General features: G+C 39.3%; 1 protein-coding gene across 1 annotated transcript in view; it reads right to left on the minus strand.

Annotated features, from left to right (window-relative positions):
• LOC109408343 (uncharacterized) overlaps positions 1–17,850 on the minus strand; it is a 160,720-nt gene that overhangs the window by 63,585 nt on the left and 79,285 nt on the right. Inside the window, exon 3 of the mRNA XM_019681640.3 lies at positions 2,648–2,718. Coding sequence (XP_019537185.3) covers positions 2,648–2,718 — 71 coding nt within the window. The remainder of the gene's footprint in view (positions 1–2,647; positions 2,719–17,850) is intronic.

The raw sequence follows: 17,850 nt of genomic DNA on the forward strand, positions 1-17,850 counted from the left end.
AATTAAAAGCTGAATACAATACCATTCGATCATCTGAATGCAGGTTTTGCGTCAGATTGATGAAATTCGAGATATTGGCCAGCTTAAGGGACGATCTCCTTAAATTTTAGCAAAATTTCCAAAAATATATGAAGAAATGTATTTTTTTTTCAACACGAAAAAAAAAACAAGCTAAAAATTCTTTCTCAATGTTTATTAGACATATCATAAGTAGGCGAGTTACAGTAAAAAAATCAGCTCAATCGGAGCATTGATTACGGAGAATGAGATGTGGAAGAGAGCGACTTTGCTTAAAGATAGAACAAAAATCGATTTCAAATCATCAACCTTGTATGGAAAGCCGGAAAAAAAATCCGATCTACTGTATTTTTTTCCTTCACGTTTTCGAACTCAGGACATGATTCTACACCAAAAATGATCATCAGCTTACCGAGTTCTAAAAACGCTGTAAACTAATATTTTCAAGTGGAACTTCTGGGGATTTCTGAAATCATTGCATCCATTTCTGATATATTTCTTTATAAAATATGGTGCCAATAGAGGCGAGATTGCTAAAGTGTAGCATACATCTTATAAGATGTTTCTAGAGAAATCCGTTAAAAATAATGTATTGATATTTTCATGACAATGGCAATTACTTAACGCATCTCCAACAGAATTATGGCGAATTTAGGTCTTGGTGGAATTCTTCGCAGAATATTTGGAGGCTTATAAGCCAAGAAATTTGAAAAATGATTCCTGACGGAACCTCTATATGTAATCTATACATATAAAAATGAGTTTGGATTTCCTTTGAGGCAACAAAACTCAAGAACGGATGAACCGATCAGCATGACTCTTGCACGGTTCGGTTCGTATTCGTGGTGGCTGTGTTTATATGTACAAAAAGCTATGAAAATCAACTAGAAAAGTAAGAAAATTGATAAATTACTGATTTTTCATTAGCTGGGAAGAAAATCAACACGATCGAAATGAAACCAATCTAGAGTGCGGTGATATTATAAGATCAACAGTTGTCAAACAACACCAGCTTGGCAAGACAAAGTTTGCCGGGACAGCTAGTCTCAGATATATATTTTTGCGATATCGTGAAGTTATTTCCAATGGAGTTCCTTGAAACATAAGGAATTTCTTGCCAAAAAAAAACAAAAATGAAAATTTAAAGAGATTTCTGCAGGTTATAATTTTGTCAGTAATATAATTCGGGATGGAATTGTCGCAGTCGTTTCAAAAAGAAGAAACTCCTGCTGGTTTAAAGGCATTGAACTTCAACATTTTTTTAAATTTTTATGATTTTAAAGCAGTTTTAAGAAGTTACCATTGAATATGTTCAAATACCTCTTGTAAGCCTTTCCACCCAATGTTTTTCAGAGAAATTCTCAAATTTGCTCCCAGAAATAAGATATGAAAAAACCTCATGGATCCATATATATTTTATTTTTCTACAAGTTCTGTTGAGTTTTTATTAATTATTAATGTTTCTGGAAGCTTAGTAGAAATCTTTTATTCCGAGAACTTTTTCATGTCTTACATGCCTAAAATATAACAAGGTCATCAGAGTTTTTTACCTAGAAATTCATCAGCATGTTAGATTTTAGGTTTTTGAAACTCATCAGTATATACTGATTTAGACATATGTCTAAATTTTCTGTTTTTATCTCAAAATTAAAAAGTTCTGAGACTTTTCAGAAAATCCCGATTCTGAGACGGATTACGAGCTCCAGAAAATCCAGTGAAGGATACCTGAAGAAACCAACAAGTATTTCCGAAAATCTTGCTATGTATTCCCTCAAAATATTAGAAGAAATCCGCGCAGAAATTTGAAAAACCTTGAAGGTTTTCTAAAGAGTTTAGAGGAAGGTATCCGGAGAATCTTTCAAACGATTTACAATGCATCCTGCAAAGCATTACAGAACAATCCTAAAATGGGTTCTCGGAGAAAAGGTTCGGAAAGGAAAGCGAGGTCAGAAACACGCCTGAGAAGAATTCGTACTTCAAAACCAGATAATCTATCAAAGCAATGAACTCCCTCACCTAAAGGGTGGTTATTCAGATATTATTCAATAACAAAAAACTCCATTTAATTGAATCACTCCCACAATCGACGTCATTGAAGTCAAACCACCATAATTGCTCTCATCACCGATGCTCTCAGTACCTACTGCGGCAATGGTTAATTGCATACCATTCCAAAACCGCATCCATTAATTTTAAAAGGAAGGTGAACTACATCTTAATTGAATACCTGCTGAGAGCAAGTACTTCGATGGCGTTCAGTAAACCTTCCGCGTGTACTTCTTTCCTAATGCTATCCAAAAGATTAATTCAATTGAATGATGATGATGATGATGCTCTACAAAGCGAAGAACGTTCAACCGTCGTCGTCACCCACGCGTTCGCCTCGCCGGCAGTCAATCTGTTCAATGTCATTTACGTCGTCGTCGTCGTAACGCCACAGAAGTCGTCTAACCAACCTCAACAATGCTTTCCCATAGCTAGGCAGGGTCTTCAAGATCGTCGTCATGAAACCGCACACCGAGTGCTAGACAATTGCAAGCATTGCTCGCGTTCCCATAAATCTCGATCTCGCAGTGCTGAAAGCCCCCGAAAAAAAAAACGCGACTCAGTAGATAAAAAAAGTACTCACCCGATGCGGATACGCGAGATGCCACGAAACGTTGAAAGTGCTTCCGGCCAGGAACGACGTTTTCAATGAACCTGAAAATGAAAATCGAAGCGTGAAAAAAAAAACGGTTAGATTCAGATAGGCAGGTAAGTGCGAAAAAAAAGTGCCAGGCGGATGGCGATTTGAGGGATTTATCGAACAATGGCGTGCCTTCCGAGAGACGTAATTATGAAACGTCAAGTCAACATTACGCGGGCTATTCGGTTTCGGTTGGTGATTGGTGAGGAAGAGAGTTTGAATGCCGAGCCGGCCGCTGACAGACAGGTGACGGTTGATCGTTGATGCCGGGTGTTCCGAGTGATAGCGATGAATTTGAGAGGGGAAATGAGGGAGGAAGCGCCAGCCGTCGTGATACGTGCATATCAATCAAGGCGGAAGAATCATCATCACAAGCCGGGGGGCACCAAAGAGTTTCAATTCAAATGGGGATCCGCTTCGCGGTTGGCGCTTACGTAACCCAACAAGAATTAATTACTCATTGTTTTGTTTTGGTGTCTGGTAAGGGCCCTACGGCTATGCTAGCAACGTCGTCATCATTGTCAGCGGTGAAAGACTGTCGATAGAGATTCATTTTTCGTATTCTGTGCCATACGTCTATAATGATCAGAGCTTGTCCTACTTTCAAATTGAAAATTCACAGTTTAAATCTGAAACATTTGCTATGCACATGCAGTGCTGTCATGGTAAAATTAGAGCTGGTTACTCAAGATTCCCCAATCTCAATTCTCAGCGCCCGATACACTGGTAAGGGGCTGTCCATAAACCACGTGGTCATTTTTTTGGACTTCTCAACCGCCCCCCCCCCCCCCCCGTGGTCATTAGTCCATACAAAATTTTTTATTCGTCCATACAAAATTGTCATTGGCCGAAACCCCCCCCTTATGACCACGTGGTTTATGGACAGCCCCTAAGTAATGATATCAAATAAAGGGATTTTTTTTATTACCGTACGGATTTGGGCCAAAGGGTCTCAGATTTTCATGATTTTTTTTTCTACATGCAACAGGGTTCATGGATATATGAATATAAAAAAATGAGAAAAATTCAGGGCCTTCTATTTTCCCGGAAAATTCAGAGGAATCATTTTCCTCTGACATTTCTTGCTTTGAAAAATCATAAGAATCGTAGAACCATTTTTTATGAAAATGATAGAAAATTGTCTATCTATTTCCTATTTTCTAAAAATATATGTAGCTTGAGCTTGAGCTTGAGCTTGATTGACCGCCCGTGGATGCTACTCCAGTATCGCCAGACCAGCTACACTCACACAAGGACCAATGAGATAACTGCCGGGGACTAGCAGGCATCTTCAGTGTGTGAGCGTTGGTGATCTTCTATTTTAGGCGACAATGGCGCCTGCCACGTCAGGTTGCAGGTCAATGTGGGGAAGGGGTAAGGAAGTGATGATTGCAATCGTTTGTATCCACATCTGGCCGAATATACCTCTGCGCCAGCACAAACTCATGCGGATGTTGGAGTGTTGATGGGAATTGGTTGGCAGAAGGTTCACACATTGGTGTGTGGATACCAGGGGAAGGTGATAGAATTGTGTGTTATTATTATTTTGAAGATGTGCGGGCACGCTTGATTGCATAACTTGTAGGCGTTTTCTAATAGGATTGTGACACTGTGCTGTGAAAGTTTGGAAGGAAGGGAAACGGCTTTTTCAACCCGTTTCTGTTCTAGCGACGGCTATGAACATGTTTATATACATGAATTGTATATGTAGAGAGCAGAGAGAAAGTATATAGAAAGATACAAAGATAGGAGGAAAGGGACGGGCCAGGGATTGAACCCAGGACCTTCTGCATATAAATCAGAAGCGGTAGCCACTAGACCACCAAGCCCGGCTTTTCCTATTTTCTAAAAATATATGTATTGGAAAAAGTTTTTCCACAAAATTGAGAAAATTCGTGAAGAAAAGCTAGAAAAACTACGCCTAAACTCGCAGAAAAGTTAAAAAAGTTAAGAATATTTCGTTCTAGAGTTATGGGCAATTGTGTGAAAATAGTTTCCACTTTATATTTTTGGACTCCTGAGAAAATTTGATTTGGTGGTCATAAAAAAAATGTTTCTACGTCTAAGGTATGCTACTTTGAACATGTTTTCACCAAATTGGCCATAGCTCAAAAACGAAAAAAAGTGCATTCCAAAAATTTCAGCGATTGAAGCTTATATAATTACATTTTCAAAAATATTTTTTTGAGAAAATTTCCACGAGTTCGGGTATAGTTTTTCCGGCTTTTCCTTACGAATTTTCTCTACAGTGGAAAATTTTGTGGAAAGCTTTGTCCACTTCATATTTTTTGTTCTGATTTCTGAGAAAATTTGCAATCCTTTTAAAAAAAACTTTGTTTCTACGATGCTTCGTTTTTGAGTTATGAATATTCAAAGTAAGTAGTGTCAGGGGAAAACAAAGAAAATCACTTGAGTTTTCCACCTGAGGCGACACTGATTGGAGGCGACACTGGAAAATGTTTCATGAAAATCTGTATATGTACGATAAAAAAAATCCCTGTAACTTAAATTCTTGCGACTTTTTATCTGTAATTATTGCGGGAATGCACCTTGCAGGTTTTCCTTCTGTTATTTCTGCAATAATTCTTCTAGACATACTTCCAAAAAATATTTTAGAGTTTATTCCTTCCGTTGCACTGCTTAAGCATTTTCTCCATAATAACCTCCAGGGATACCAGGATTCTATCTAGATTTATCATTTTCTAGAGTGATTCAAGCAAGGTTCCTTCGCAAATTATTCCTGCGATACCTTTAGCGATTATTTAGGATATTCCTTAAAGGACTGCTACGGAAATTTGTGCATGTATTCTTTCATGTTTCTTCAAATATTTCTGAAAGAATTTCCCATGAGAAGTCTTCGGGAAATTTCTCGAAAATTCTAGAAATTTCTCCAAGGTTTCTTAACAAGTTTCTTGAAAGATTTCTTCAAAAGGTGCAATTCCATGAAAAACATTTTGAAAACGATTCGGATATTATTTCAGCGATTCATTTGAACATTCCTCCAGGGGATTTCTTTAGAAATGCAGAGTACCGTAAGCTGGGGTCAAATTGATCCTCGGGTCGAAATTGATCAGAGTGTCCACGATGAAATTGCCACACAAAAAATATTGTATAACTTTTGATTGCGTCCGCCAAAATAGCTAAATTTTTGACCATGAATAGTACATTATGTGTAGCTAATACCATAAAATTTTCATTTTTTTCAACTGTTTGTTGAGTATTGGCGGAGATATCGTTGAAACAAGGGAATTGCCACTTGAGAATCTTGTACAAACAAACATTTTGGAAAATATCACTTTTTTGCCGTTTCAACGCTGGCGCCAAAAATACTGAACCGATTTCAATGAAAATTTTTATGTACGTAAAGTATGTATGTAGAAGTAGTTTGTCAAAATTTCATTCAATTTGATCATACCGTTAAAAAGTTATAGCCATATATGTCGCACTATGTCACAATAAGCAGATGTTGTTTTTGGTATAGTGAAATTCAAACTGCTCTTAGTTTTAAAGTACTCAACAAAAATGACTGAAAATTTCACTGTAAACAGTTTAACAACAATTTTACACTGTCAAAGTTTTATAAAAATCGGGACGGTGTTACCAGTTCTACAGTCAAAATAGTGCACACGGAACTAAAAATGGTCAAAGAGTACCTAAAATTTACCTTGAAGCGATTTGAGCTTTGTATATTTACTAGAAAAAGTACTGAACCGATTTCGAGCAAATTTTTACTACTTAATTGATACTATATTAAGAATATCGAGTGAAATTTTCAAACGTTTTGATGAGGTAACAAATCAGTTATAGCTTAAGCATTTTTTTCTAAATGGGTGCCCAAATTTTCTAAAATCTCATTTTATGATATCGACAATATCTGCGCCAATACTCAACGTAATATTTTCTGTGTGGCAATTTCATCGTGGACACCCATTAGTGTCGTGCTTCCTTCAAAGAGCGAATAGCTCACTGGAAGCATTAAACGTGTCCGTGTTTTTATAAAAAAAAGTCTTATTTCATACATATATTCAAATATTTCTCCAGGCATTTATTTACAACTTTCCCAAGAAAATTCTCAACAGATTCTAATAGTTCCTCCAGAGGTTTCTCCAAAACTTATTCCAGGTTTTCCTCCTGGGATTGCTTAGGGATTGTTGACACCTTACTTCAGGTATTCTTTCATACATTTTTTTCCGGTAATACTTTAGAAATTTCTCCAAAGATTCTCTCAGCAATTCCTACAGAAACTACCCCAAAGTCAATGCCTTGGAATTTTTCAAAGAAATCCTTCGATGAATACGTGCTCCTGCTCTTCCAGGTTTCAAAGACTTTCGAAAAATTCAGAAATTCTTGCAGTGGTCCCTCAGAAATTTAATGATAAACTTATACAATAATTCCACCAGTACCCTTGTCTGCCATTTCTGCAGGAATTTTGATAGACATTTTTCAGAAATTTCGCTTCGGATATCCGCAGGACTCCCCTCAGATATATCTCAAGCAAATTTTCCTTGAAATAACTTTCAGAGTTCCTCCAAAAGTTTCTCATGATTTTGTTCTAGGAATTAAAGAGGTGTCTTAAGGAGTTTTTTTTTTCAGGAGATTTTGTCCAAGAATCGCTCCAGAAAGTTTTCAAGAATTCTGGGAATCTCCAAAGTTAAAACAGTGAGTTTTTTTTAAGAAGGAGTTCAAAGCATTCTTAAGAATTTCCTTTGGAGATTCTTACAACATTTCTTTCTGGTATTTTTGTCCAGTTTTCTCGTAAAGCTACAGCGCGGATTTCGGTTTTTCAGCATTGGCAGTAACGTTAAACGGAATTGCATACAGCTTATTTTCTGACTGAGAAACGATAAGCTTAGTACGTGCGTCATTACGAGTTGATCCGACATAAGCGATTTGCAATTTGCATAAGCGATAAGCAATTTGTGGAAGAACTTCTTTAAAAAATCCCTGGATGAATATCTGAAACAATTCCTACATGAATCTTTGAAGGAACTCTAGGAGATATTTCTGACGGAGCCACAAGAGCAATTTCCAAAATAAAACCGTGTAGCGATTTCTGCAAGAATCCCAGAAGGGATTTCTCATGGAATTCTTGGAGGAACTTTTAGAAGAATTTTCAAAATAATCTCTGCAGAAAATTTCAAAAATAAATTTTTCGATGAATTCTATTAAACTCCATGACGGAACTGTTGACCCTACACCGAAATTCCTGAACAAAATCCCATAAACTTTGAAGAAGATTCTGAAGTTATTTTTTAATGAAACCCTGAAGAAATTTCAGAAGAAATCCGAGCGGAAATTTTTAAACGAATCTTTGAAGGAATTTTTGGAAAAAATCCAGGATGTACTTGGGGATTTTTTTATTATCGTACAAATTGGGCCGAAGGGTCTCAGATTTTCATGAAACTGTTTCCACAGGCAGGGCTGTGAGAAAAATTCAGGGTCGCCTATTTTCCCGGAAAACTCAGGCGGATTTTTTTGTTTTCCCCTGACACTACTAACTTTGTAAAATTATAACTCTTTTTTCAGAAATCCCCAAAAAAATATGAACTGGAAATTCCACAAAATTTACCACAGTTGAGAAAATTCATAAAGAAAAGCCGGAAAAACTATGCCTAAACTATTATGATTTTTCGTTTTTTTTTTTTCAAACATTTCAGTGATCAAAGCTTATAAAATCACCTTCACAGATTTTTTTTTTTTTGAAAATTTTCCTCGTGTTCGGGCATAGTTTTTCCGATTAAGAATTTTCTCAACGGTAGAAAATTTTGTGGAAAACTTTTTCCATTTCATATTTTTTTTTTATTTCTGAGAAAATTTGCTTTCATTTTCATTAGAAACTTTGTTTCTATGATGCTTCATTGTTGAGTTATGAATTTTCAAAAAAAAAAGGCTTATAGGTACATTACTAGACTAAATTAAGTCGGCTAAACGTAGGCTTGGCAAACCAAATCAATCATACAGCACCGCCAATGAAATTTTACACCAGAGATCATTCCAATAGTAGATTCACATCCGTATAAACAGCACTGATTTCTAAAAGCTTCAAGAAACTTTCAAGGAGGTAAAAGTATGTATCAGAGTGGTTTCAAGGCATTTCACGGGGTATCTGAGGAGTTTCAGGGGCATACAAAGGAGTTTCAGGACGTTGTTTTCAAGAGGAGTTTCAAGGCATTTTAAGCAGATTCAGGGGCTTTAGGTAGTTTCGGAGCATCCGTATGCACCGTAATCACAAAACGGAAGGGGCTTTGGGTAGAATCAACAGAAAAAGTTTTGACAAAATCTACAAAGAACTGAAACCACTTCTGGATTGTTAAAGAAGGCATATAAAAATGGAAAAACTGAAAACTTCTTGAAGATGCTTATGGAGGAATTCCTAAAGACAGAATCCATAGTACTCCTAGAAGAAGAATTAAAAGATCGTTGAAAATGTTAAAACTTATGGTAGACTACTTAGAAGCACATGTGAAAATTCCTAAACTTGCAAAATTTGCAAAGAAATAATACATGACAAAGTTCATAGATTTTTTTATTTTTGTGTATTTTAACCTAAGCTAATTTTACATAGAGAAAATTCATAGATGGTTTCTGCAAAAAAATCATTAACTTCCGAATGTCCAATGTAGGAACAACTAATTCAGAATAATTTGTAAGCGAAAAGTGCAGAAATTGCTGCATAAAGTTCAATTAAATTTTCAACCGAAAATTTAAACACATTACTGAATAAACTTTTTGAGAAATTTATAATGTTTCTAATGTATCTCAGATAATTTGAATAAATTTAGTTTCATCTACTTTTGTCAGATTTGAGTCTCCGAAGATTATGAGCACATTTTGAGATTGAAAGTTGTTTTACCTTACAGGACCGCTGTAGAAATGCTAGTGAAATTAAAAATTACAAATAATAGTTCGTTGAGTTCAAAATAATGTTCAGCTGAATGACTGACGAAATATTTGAAGCAATTCCTATGAAGAGTGCTGTGGAAATACGTTTATTTTTAAAGAAAATACATATTTGGTGCTTGAACCAATTATCAAAGTTATATAAAAAGGTGATTATTTGGATTTTCGTTAAAAAAACTTACAAAAATATAATATCTTAGGTTGTTTTTAAATTGTTTGAAGAGTTTTGAAAAAATTAAAATAAAACATAATAAAATAATCAAAACCAATGAACGATACTGGTGGGAAAAATGTTTATATAATGCAAACGAAATTTCAAGAAAAAAAATAATTAAAATACTTGAAAAATATCTGTTGCAGTAAAAAAATATTGCATACTCAAGAAGAAACGTTTCCGACACTGTTGGTAAAATCCACAGTAAAATTTCTGATGCAATTTTTGGTTTTAAACTACAAATCTAACCATAATTCAGAAAAATAAAATTTGCAGATTTTCTTGGCGAACTTTTAGAGAAGCTCCTTGATAGGAACAACATGGAAATTCTCAAGATAATAATGGACACAATAGCCTCATCATCATTTAAAAACATCAAATCAATATCAAATTTAAAAATACTCTTATGCATTCTTGCATAAATTCTCAAATAATTTGAAATCCCTCCAGAAGAAGTAGAAGGACGTAACTCTTGTCTTTTAAATATTTTTTAGTTAAGTCAAACGTTTTTAAAGCGTATTACGTAGGGTATCGCGCTACTTGGGCAGTGGCTTCTATATTCGTCTGTTTTCCACTATAACTCAGTCAATTTTGAACCAATTGACTTGAAATGTTGTACACGGGTAGATACTATACCTATCTCACCACATTCCAAAAGTTGTGTCAATTGGTTCAAATTTGACTGAGATATAGTGGAAAACAGACGACGCCCAAGTGGCGCGATTCCCTAAGTCATTATAGTTATTTATGTAACGAGATGCAAAACGTTGATTTATTCAGTACGAGTCATAAATTTATCCAACGAGGCTTACCGAGTTGGATAAATACGAAGGGTGCTGAAACTGCCGTAAGTTTATATATGTTTTTAGAAAATTTGGCAACTTTGAATAAAATTTACATACAAAATTATTTGAAAAAGTTTATTTTAAATCATGTTCAAAGTTTCTTTGACTTATTATCTTTTGAATGAAACCTGGGGTTTTGAAATCGGACGCAAATTGGCGAAGATATGGGCCTAAAAAAATGACATGTTTTTCAGGGGGTGACCCCAAACTTTTGATCGGGAGTGTATCTCTGTAACCAAATGTCCAATCCTAATAAAATTTCTGGGAAATCTACTAGAATGTTGTAGCTTTCATTTGATGCCAAGAGAACCCAAATCGATTGACACACGGCTGAGATATTTAGTATGATACACTTCGTTAAAAATCTCAAAAAGTTTAGTTGTATAACTCCTAAGTACGCTTCGAAAGATATCTCAGTAATCAAATGTCCAATCGAAATAAAATTTCAGAGCGTTCTACTAGGATATTGTAGCTTTCATTTGCTGCCAAGAGAACTCAAATCAGTTGACAGACGGCTGAGATATTTATCAATATGCTAAATGTCAAAAATCTCTCAAAAAGCTAACCTATATTACTTCAAAGTACTCTTCGAAAGATATCTCGGTAACCAAATGCCCGATCGTAATAAAATTCAACAGGGTTCTACTAAGATGTTGCAGCTTTTATTTGCAACTAAGAGAATCCAAATCGGATATCAGACGGCTGAGAAACGTGCGTAACTTTTTTTTTTGTAACACACGCACACACACACAGACATTTGCTCAGTTCGTCGAGCTGAGTTGATTGGTATATGAGACTCGGCCCTGCGGGCCTCGGATCGAAAGTCGGTTTTTCAAGCAGTATTTATACCCTTCTTATGGGTGTAAGAAGGGTAAAAAACTGCTTAACCCTCGACCAGTCGCGTCTTTTACTACCTGCAGTGACGCCGCGCTCACGCTGTGTACCAAATGCGTGCATTTTTCATGGTACGTGTACTCAGTACACGACGCGACTGCTCCCGGGTTCAGCCAAAACGTATAACACTACCTTAGACTTAACCATCATTGCGTTACCGCAACCATAAAAACGGTTTCAACAATTGATCATCATCACGCAACGATCACCGAACATTGATCACCATGCTAACGGCTTTGATTTCAACAATTCGTTAAATTTGCTTAGTACTTTTTTGTGCATGTTTCAACCCACGGTATCGAAATGAAAACCTATGCGTCCATTCAACCACTCTTGTTTGGAACTTTGAATCACATGCGAATCAGCGAGCATGTATAGTGCGTTACGATTCAATCGCTAGCTACTACATGGCTAAGGTCGACGATGGCGGACCATGTGATTCCGCGAGTTCAATTGCTCGGCCTTGAACATCGCAACCTGCCGTCGTCATCCATTGCGCAGCACAATACCTACTACAGATCCCCCCGTCGTACCGAGCTCCATATCTGGGATTCATTATGGATGGAATACTCTAATCATCGCCTATAGGCCAATCGACACATGACCCACCGCAGTTGTTTACAGTTCTCGATAGTTCAAGTTTACCGCTTGATCGAATTATTCTCGAGCTCTTATTGATACGCCTCAAGCATCATGTCTAGAGAACTGAACTCATTGAGATTCCGTATCTCCCACAGTAGTGCGCGGGTGCAAGCGGCCACTAATTGACAGTTGTCACGTTCCGCCGGCCGTCGCCGTCGTCGGCGAGACCGGCCATGAGGTCGCCAATAAAATCCGTAACGGCATTGATTCCACGCCGTGCCGCGCGCCGTAAGCCTACTGCCAAGTTTCATTACACCTTCTACAGTCTGGGGTAGTGCTGCGTCCAGTCGCAAGTGCATTAGACGGCGTACAGGTATTCTCAATCGCCTTCGCCAAAGTTCAGATCCGGTCTTTGTGTTGCACGGCACGGTAAAGGGAATGTTTGTATTAGCATTCAAGCGACCGAGCGAATCGCATTTGTGTTTGCGCTGTTTTGCGATTTATTGCCTTGTTTAGTAGCTCGGTTTGAGTGGAATTTGGCGGTCACTTTACGCGACGGCGGCGTCGTCGTCGGTAACAGGTAATTATAACCACCGCCAACGACGAAGCCGTGCCATCACTAATCGCTTTTAACTGCCTACTGGAACTGAATGGATATGCATTTGAGGAATAAGTACGTTAATCATGTATAACTCGTTATGCATGTGAATCTTCCACTGAGCCGACGGCTTTTAAAAGTAAGGTCAAGTTGAATTATTCATGTTTCAACTTTTTGATTGAGTTTTAAAGATGGCATCAAAATACTTCAATTATTATAGCCCTGGTCAATATAAATAAACTAAAATTAAGTTAAAGAGGCGAAAACATTTAAACCATTTTTATATATGCGTTCAATTTTTTAAAACATACAGGAAAAGCAGTCCTACCATTCCCAACCAACATTATTCAGACGCCGTATATACGGTCTGCATATGTATGTGTCTGCGTATATGTATATGAGATGTAAAACGGTGAGTCGTAAGGAGAGCGTTCAACATAGTTCTAGTCTTCACAAGTTCCTACCTCATGCTTCCACGGGTCAAGCGATGACAAAGACCGCCAGCTAAGAGTTGTGTGCTTAGCTGGTAGTGCAGCCTGGGCACTGTTCACCTTCTGACTTCAGCTAGATTGAGGAGGTACGACCCGAGCGTCTGTTTACCAAGGAGGTGCGGCTCAAACAGCGTCTGTTGTGGCATCCAGCGGCTGAGTTTGAAATGCTGTATCACGCCCAGCTAGATCCAAGGTGGTAGCCCCATCAGCGTGGTCATCCCAGTGTTGGTTGGGATGCTAAACAGAACTGGCACGATGGCTACGAGACAGGAGTATTGGCGTAGGCCCCATAAGCCACCCATAAAAATCCTTATCTATATATATATAAAAATGAGTTTGAAGTTCCTTTGAGGCAACAAAACTCAAGAACGGATGAACCGATCAGCATGACTCTTGCACGATTCGGTTCGTATTCGCGGTGGCTGTGTTTATATGTACAAAAAGTTACGAAAATCATCTAGAAAAGTAACAAAATGTATAAAGAACTGATTTTCCATGAACTGGGAAGGAAATCAACACGGCCGAAATGAAATCAATCTAGAGTGCGGTGCTACTTTGAGCTCAACAGTTGTCAAACCACCATAGCTTGGCAAGACAAAGTTTGCCGGGACAGCTAGTTGCGAATAACATAGGAGAAAATACGACTCGATACAATCGGCAAAGACCCACGCGACGAAATAAGGACTACGGTTGGAAACTTGGAACATGGAGTTGCAAGTCACTAGGTTTCGCAGGATGTGACAGGATAATCTACGACGAACTACATCCCCGCAACTTCGACATCGTGGCGTTGCAGGAACTTTGTTGGACTGGACAGAAAGTGTGAAAAAGCGGCTACCTCCTACCAAAACTGAGACACCACTAATGAATTGGGAACAGAATTTATAATGCTGGGCAAGATGCGACATCGTATGATCGGGTGGCAGCCGATCAACTCAAAGATGTGCATGTTAAGGTTAAGGGCCGTTCAACGACCACTGCCCACACGAAGGGAGACCTGATGACGAGAAAGAAGCGTTTTGCGCGCAGTTAGAGCAAACATACGATGGTTGCTCGCCGCGTGACGTGAAAATCGTTGTCGGCGACATGAACGCGCAGGTAGGAAGGAAGGAAATGTAAACGGGCGAAACAGCCTGCACGCCGTATCGAATGATAACGGCCAGCGATGCGTAAACTTTGCAGCCTTCCGTGGTATGGTAGTCCGAAACACCTTCTTCCCCCGCAAAGATATCCACAAAGCCACCTGGAGATCACCCGACCATCAAACAGAAAATCAAATCGATCACGTTCTAATCGACGGTAAATTCTTCTCGGATATAACCTATGTTCGCACATACCTCAATGCGAATATAGATTCGGACCACTACTTAGTCACTGTATGCATGCGCTCAAAAATTTCGACAGTTATTACCGCGCGTCGAAATCGAACGCCGCGGCTCAACATCGAGCAACTTCGTAACGTAGAAGTGGCCCAAGACTACGCGCAGCAGTTAGCAGTGGCCCTACCAACGGAAGAGCAGCTTGGCGCAGCTAAACTTGAAGATGGCTGGAGGAACATCCGATCCTCCATAGGTAGTACCTCGGCTACAGCACTAGGCTTCGCGAATCCGAATCACAGAAACGACTGGTACGACGGCGAATGTGAACAGTTGAAAAACGAGAAGGGGCGAGAATGCTGCAACACCGTACGAGAGCGAATGAAGCACGTTACAGACAGGCGCGGAACAGGCAGACCTCAGTCTTCCGGATGACGAAGCGCAGGCAGGAAGAACGAGATCGCGAAGCGATGGAAGAGCTGTACCGCGCTAAGGACACACGAAAGTTGTACGAGAAGCTGAACCCCTCGCGCAGAGGCTTCGTGCCAAAAGCCGACATGTGCCGAGATAATCACGGGAATATTCTCACGAGCGAGCGTGAGGTGGTCGACAGGTGGCGGCAGCATTACGATGAGCACCTCAATGGCGACGTTGCAAGAACCGAAGGTGGCGTGGTCACAAAACTAGGAGTACGTACGCAGAACGAAAAATTTCCACCCCCTAACCTCCAAGAGATTGAGGAGGAGGTTAGCCGATTGAAAAACAACTAAGCCACTAGACAAGATCAACTATCAAGCGAGTTACTAAAATACGGTGAAGAAGCACTGGTGAGAGCACTACACTGGGTCATTACCAAGATTTGGGAGGAGGAAGAATTACTGGAGGAATGGATGGTAGGTATCGTGTGTCCCATCTACAAAAAGAGCGACACGCTGGATTGCGGAAACTGTACCGCGATCACACTACTGAGCGCTGCCCACCAGATACTCTCTCAAATCTTAGCCGTCGTTTATCACCGATTGCAAGAGATTTCGTGGATTCATTTGTGAACGCGCTACATTGGACCAGATGTTCGCCATCCACTATATGTTGAAGAAATGCCGCGAATACAACGTGCCCTCACACTCGTTCAACGATTTTCAATCGGCGTATGATATAATCGATCGTGACCAGCTATGGCAGATTGGATGAATAGGGATTCCCGGATAAACTAATAATATTGATCAAGGCGACGATGGATCGAGCGATGGGAATAGTTCGAGTATCAGGGATACTCTCGAGTCCCTTCGAATCTCGCAGACGGTTACGGCAAGGTGATGATCTTCCATGCTTGCTGTTTAACTGCTTTAGGGGGTGTAATAAAGAAAGTGGGGATAAATACGAGTGGAACGATTTTCACGAAGTCTGTTCAGCTGCTTGGTTTCGCTGATGATATTGATATTATAGCTCGCAATTTTGAGACGATTCGAAAATACCACCTAGTTATGTATCAATGATCCAAAATTGTAAAAAGATCGGGCTATTCTACACGAAGTTAGGAAGATTCCAAAAAAAGGTATAATTATACGATTCATAACTTGGAGCTGTTATATCTCAGGACTTAATGAACCGAATGCAATGAAATTTTGAGTATTTATGACTCCATATTGTACAACGGGAACATTCAAGGAGCCGTCCTCAGAACGTTTGAATATGTTTAAATGTTTGTGAAATACTTGGAAACAGTTAAGAGATAATTTGGCGGAGCACTTAATAGTTTAGTTTAATAGTTTATTTTCAAAACTACGGGATCCTATTACAGTACAGTATCATTAAGGACAAGGAAACTACCATAAAGTGTTTACTCTAGCACTTCAAAGAATTCTCAAACAAAAGCCTAATTTGATAGAAAATGTATTGCATCGCATCATAATTTACACTTCGTATCAATATATCAATTTCACATTGCCTTTTTTCTAGCGAAGAATAATTTTCATTAATCCATCCCCTCAATCGGTGTAGCCATGAATACAAATGTTGCACATCCCCCCGATCATTTCTCCTTCGGTTGCCCAAAAACCCATGAAATTAGTTTGTCTTTTTATGGCAACCGCATCAGGCTTCTAGCTTCGATTCGGTGTGATCACTCAATCCTATCCAAGCTATGGCGCTGGCTGCTAACTGTGACGAAAACAAAACCCTCAATGGCAACGATCTTGATTGAAAACGCAAACCCTATCAAAAAACATAATGAAACTCTTGGTCCCATTTGTTTATGGCTGAACGATGTTCGAACAACTTCATGGCATGAACGAACAACCAACGTTTATCAGCACCCAACTCAACCGAGCTGTATCATCTTCTCCACCGCGCAAATCACTTTCACTAAGTTGCCGCTGCTGGCTGGCTGCTCACACGGATTCGATCACGACCAGATAGCGCACACCGCACTCCCATAAACGGTTGTCTAGTTTACATAAATAATATCGCATCCATCGATTTTACGGACCACTGCCAGCTAGCAGCAGCAGCAGTGGTCTAAGTATCGATGCAATCGGTCCTCGTAGTCGTCGTATTCATCGGTTTGTATTGGTTGCGAGAAAACATGCAAACATGGCAAATGTCCATTGAGAGACTCCTGCTTAGTCTTAGAGACGAACGAGAGTTTACTACCGCCGAACCAGCAACCGCGACTCATTGCGCGAAAACATTCAATTTCAGCTAACTCACAGCCGGAGTCGCAGTCAGTTTGGTTTACGGGCGATCGGTTCGGTGGTAAGGTGCGGCCGGCGAGGGTTAGGACGTGGACACTCCTTTGGAATGCGGTTCCACAACATTGCATTGGTTCGCGGGTCCCAATCAACCAGCCAGCCAGCAGCAACGCTTACAAGTGTGCGAGTGAGTGTCTCTTTCTACTGTATCTCTCACTCGGTCGGAGACGGGTGTGATCGGTATGGCAAGCGGTCCAGCCACCATCTCAGCAGACCCACTTGAGGTTGCTTATGTGCATAATCCGAATCTGGCGGATTGTCTTTTTTCGCTGGTTTGCTTCAATGTGTTTCGCGACGACGCACAGTGGCTGATTTCGTCATTTTAGCGCGCTTAACCCTCAAAAGCCCTAGACGAACCACTTTTTTTCAATCGGGTACTACTCAAAGACCATACAATCAAAAAATTTGAAACCAATTTTAAATTGAATGCGGTTAGTTGGTCTTCCAATATCTGGGTGTGGCATCCCCCCTGACCCCTCCCCCCTTTCTGGGTATTGAGAAATGCCTTGCCACGGGGGTATTTTTAGACAATTTTATTGAATATCACACATATTAT

This window comes from Aedes albopictus, chromosome 2 (genome assembly GCF_035046485.1).
Source record: "Aedes albopictus strain Foshan chromosome 2, AalbF5, whole genome shotgun sequence".
Classification (NCBI taxonomy): Eukaryota; Metazoa; Arthropoda; class Insecta; order Diptera; family Culicidae; genus Aedes; species Aedes albopictus.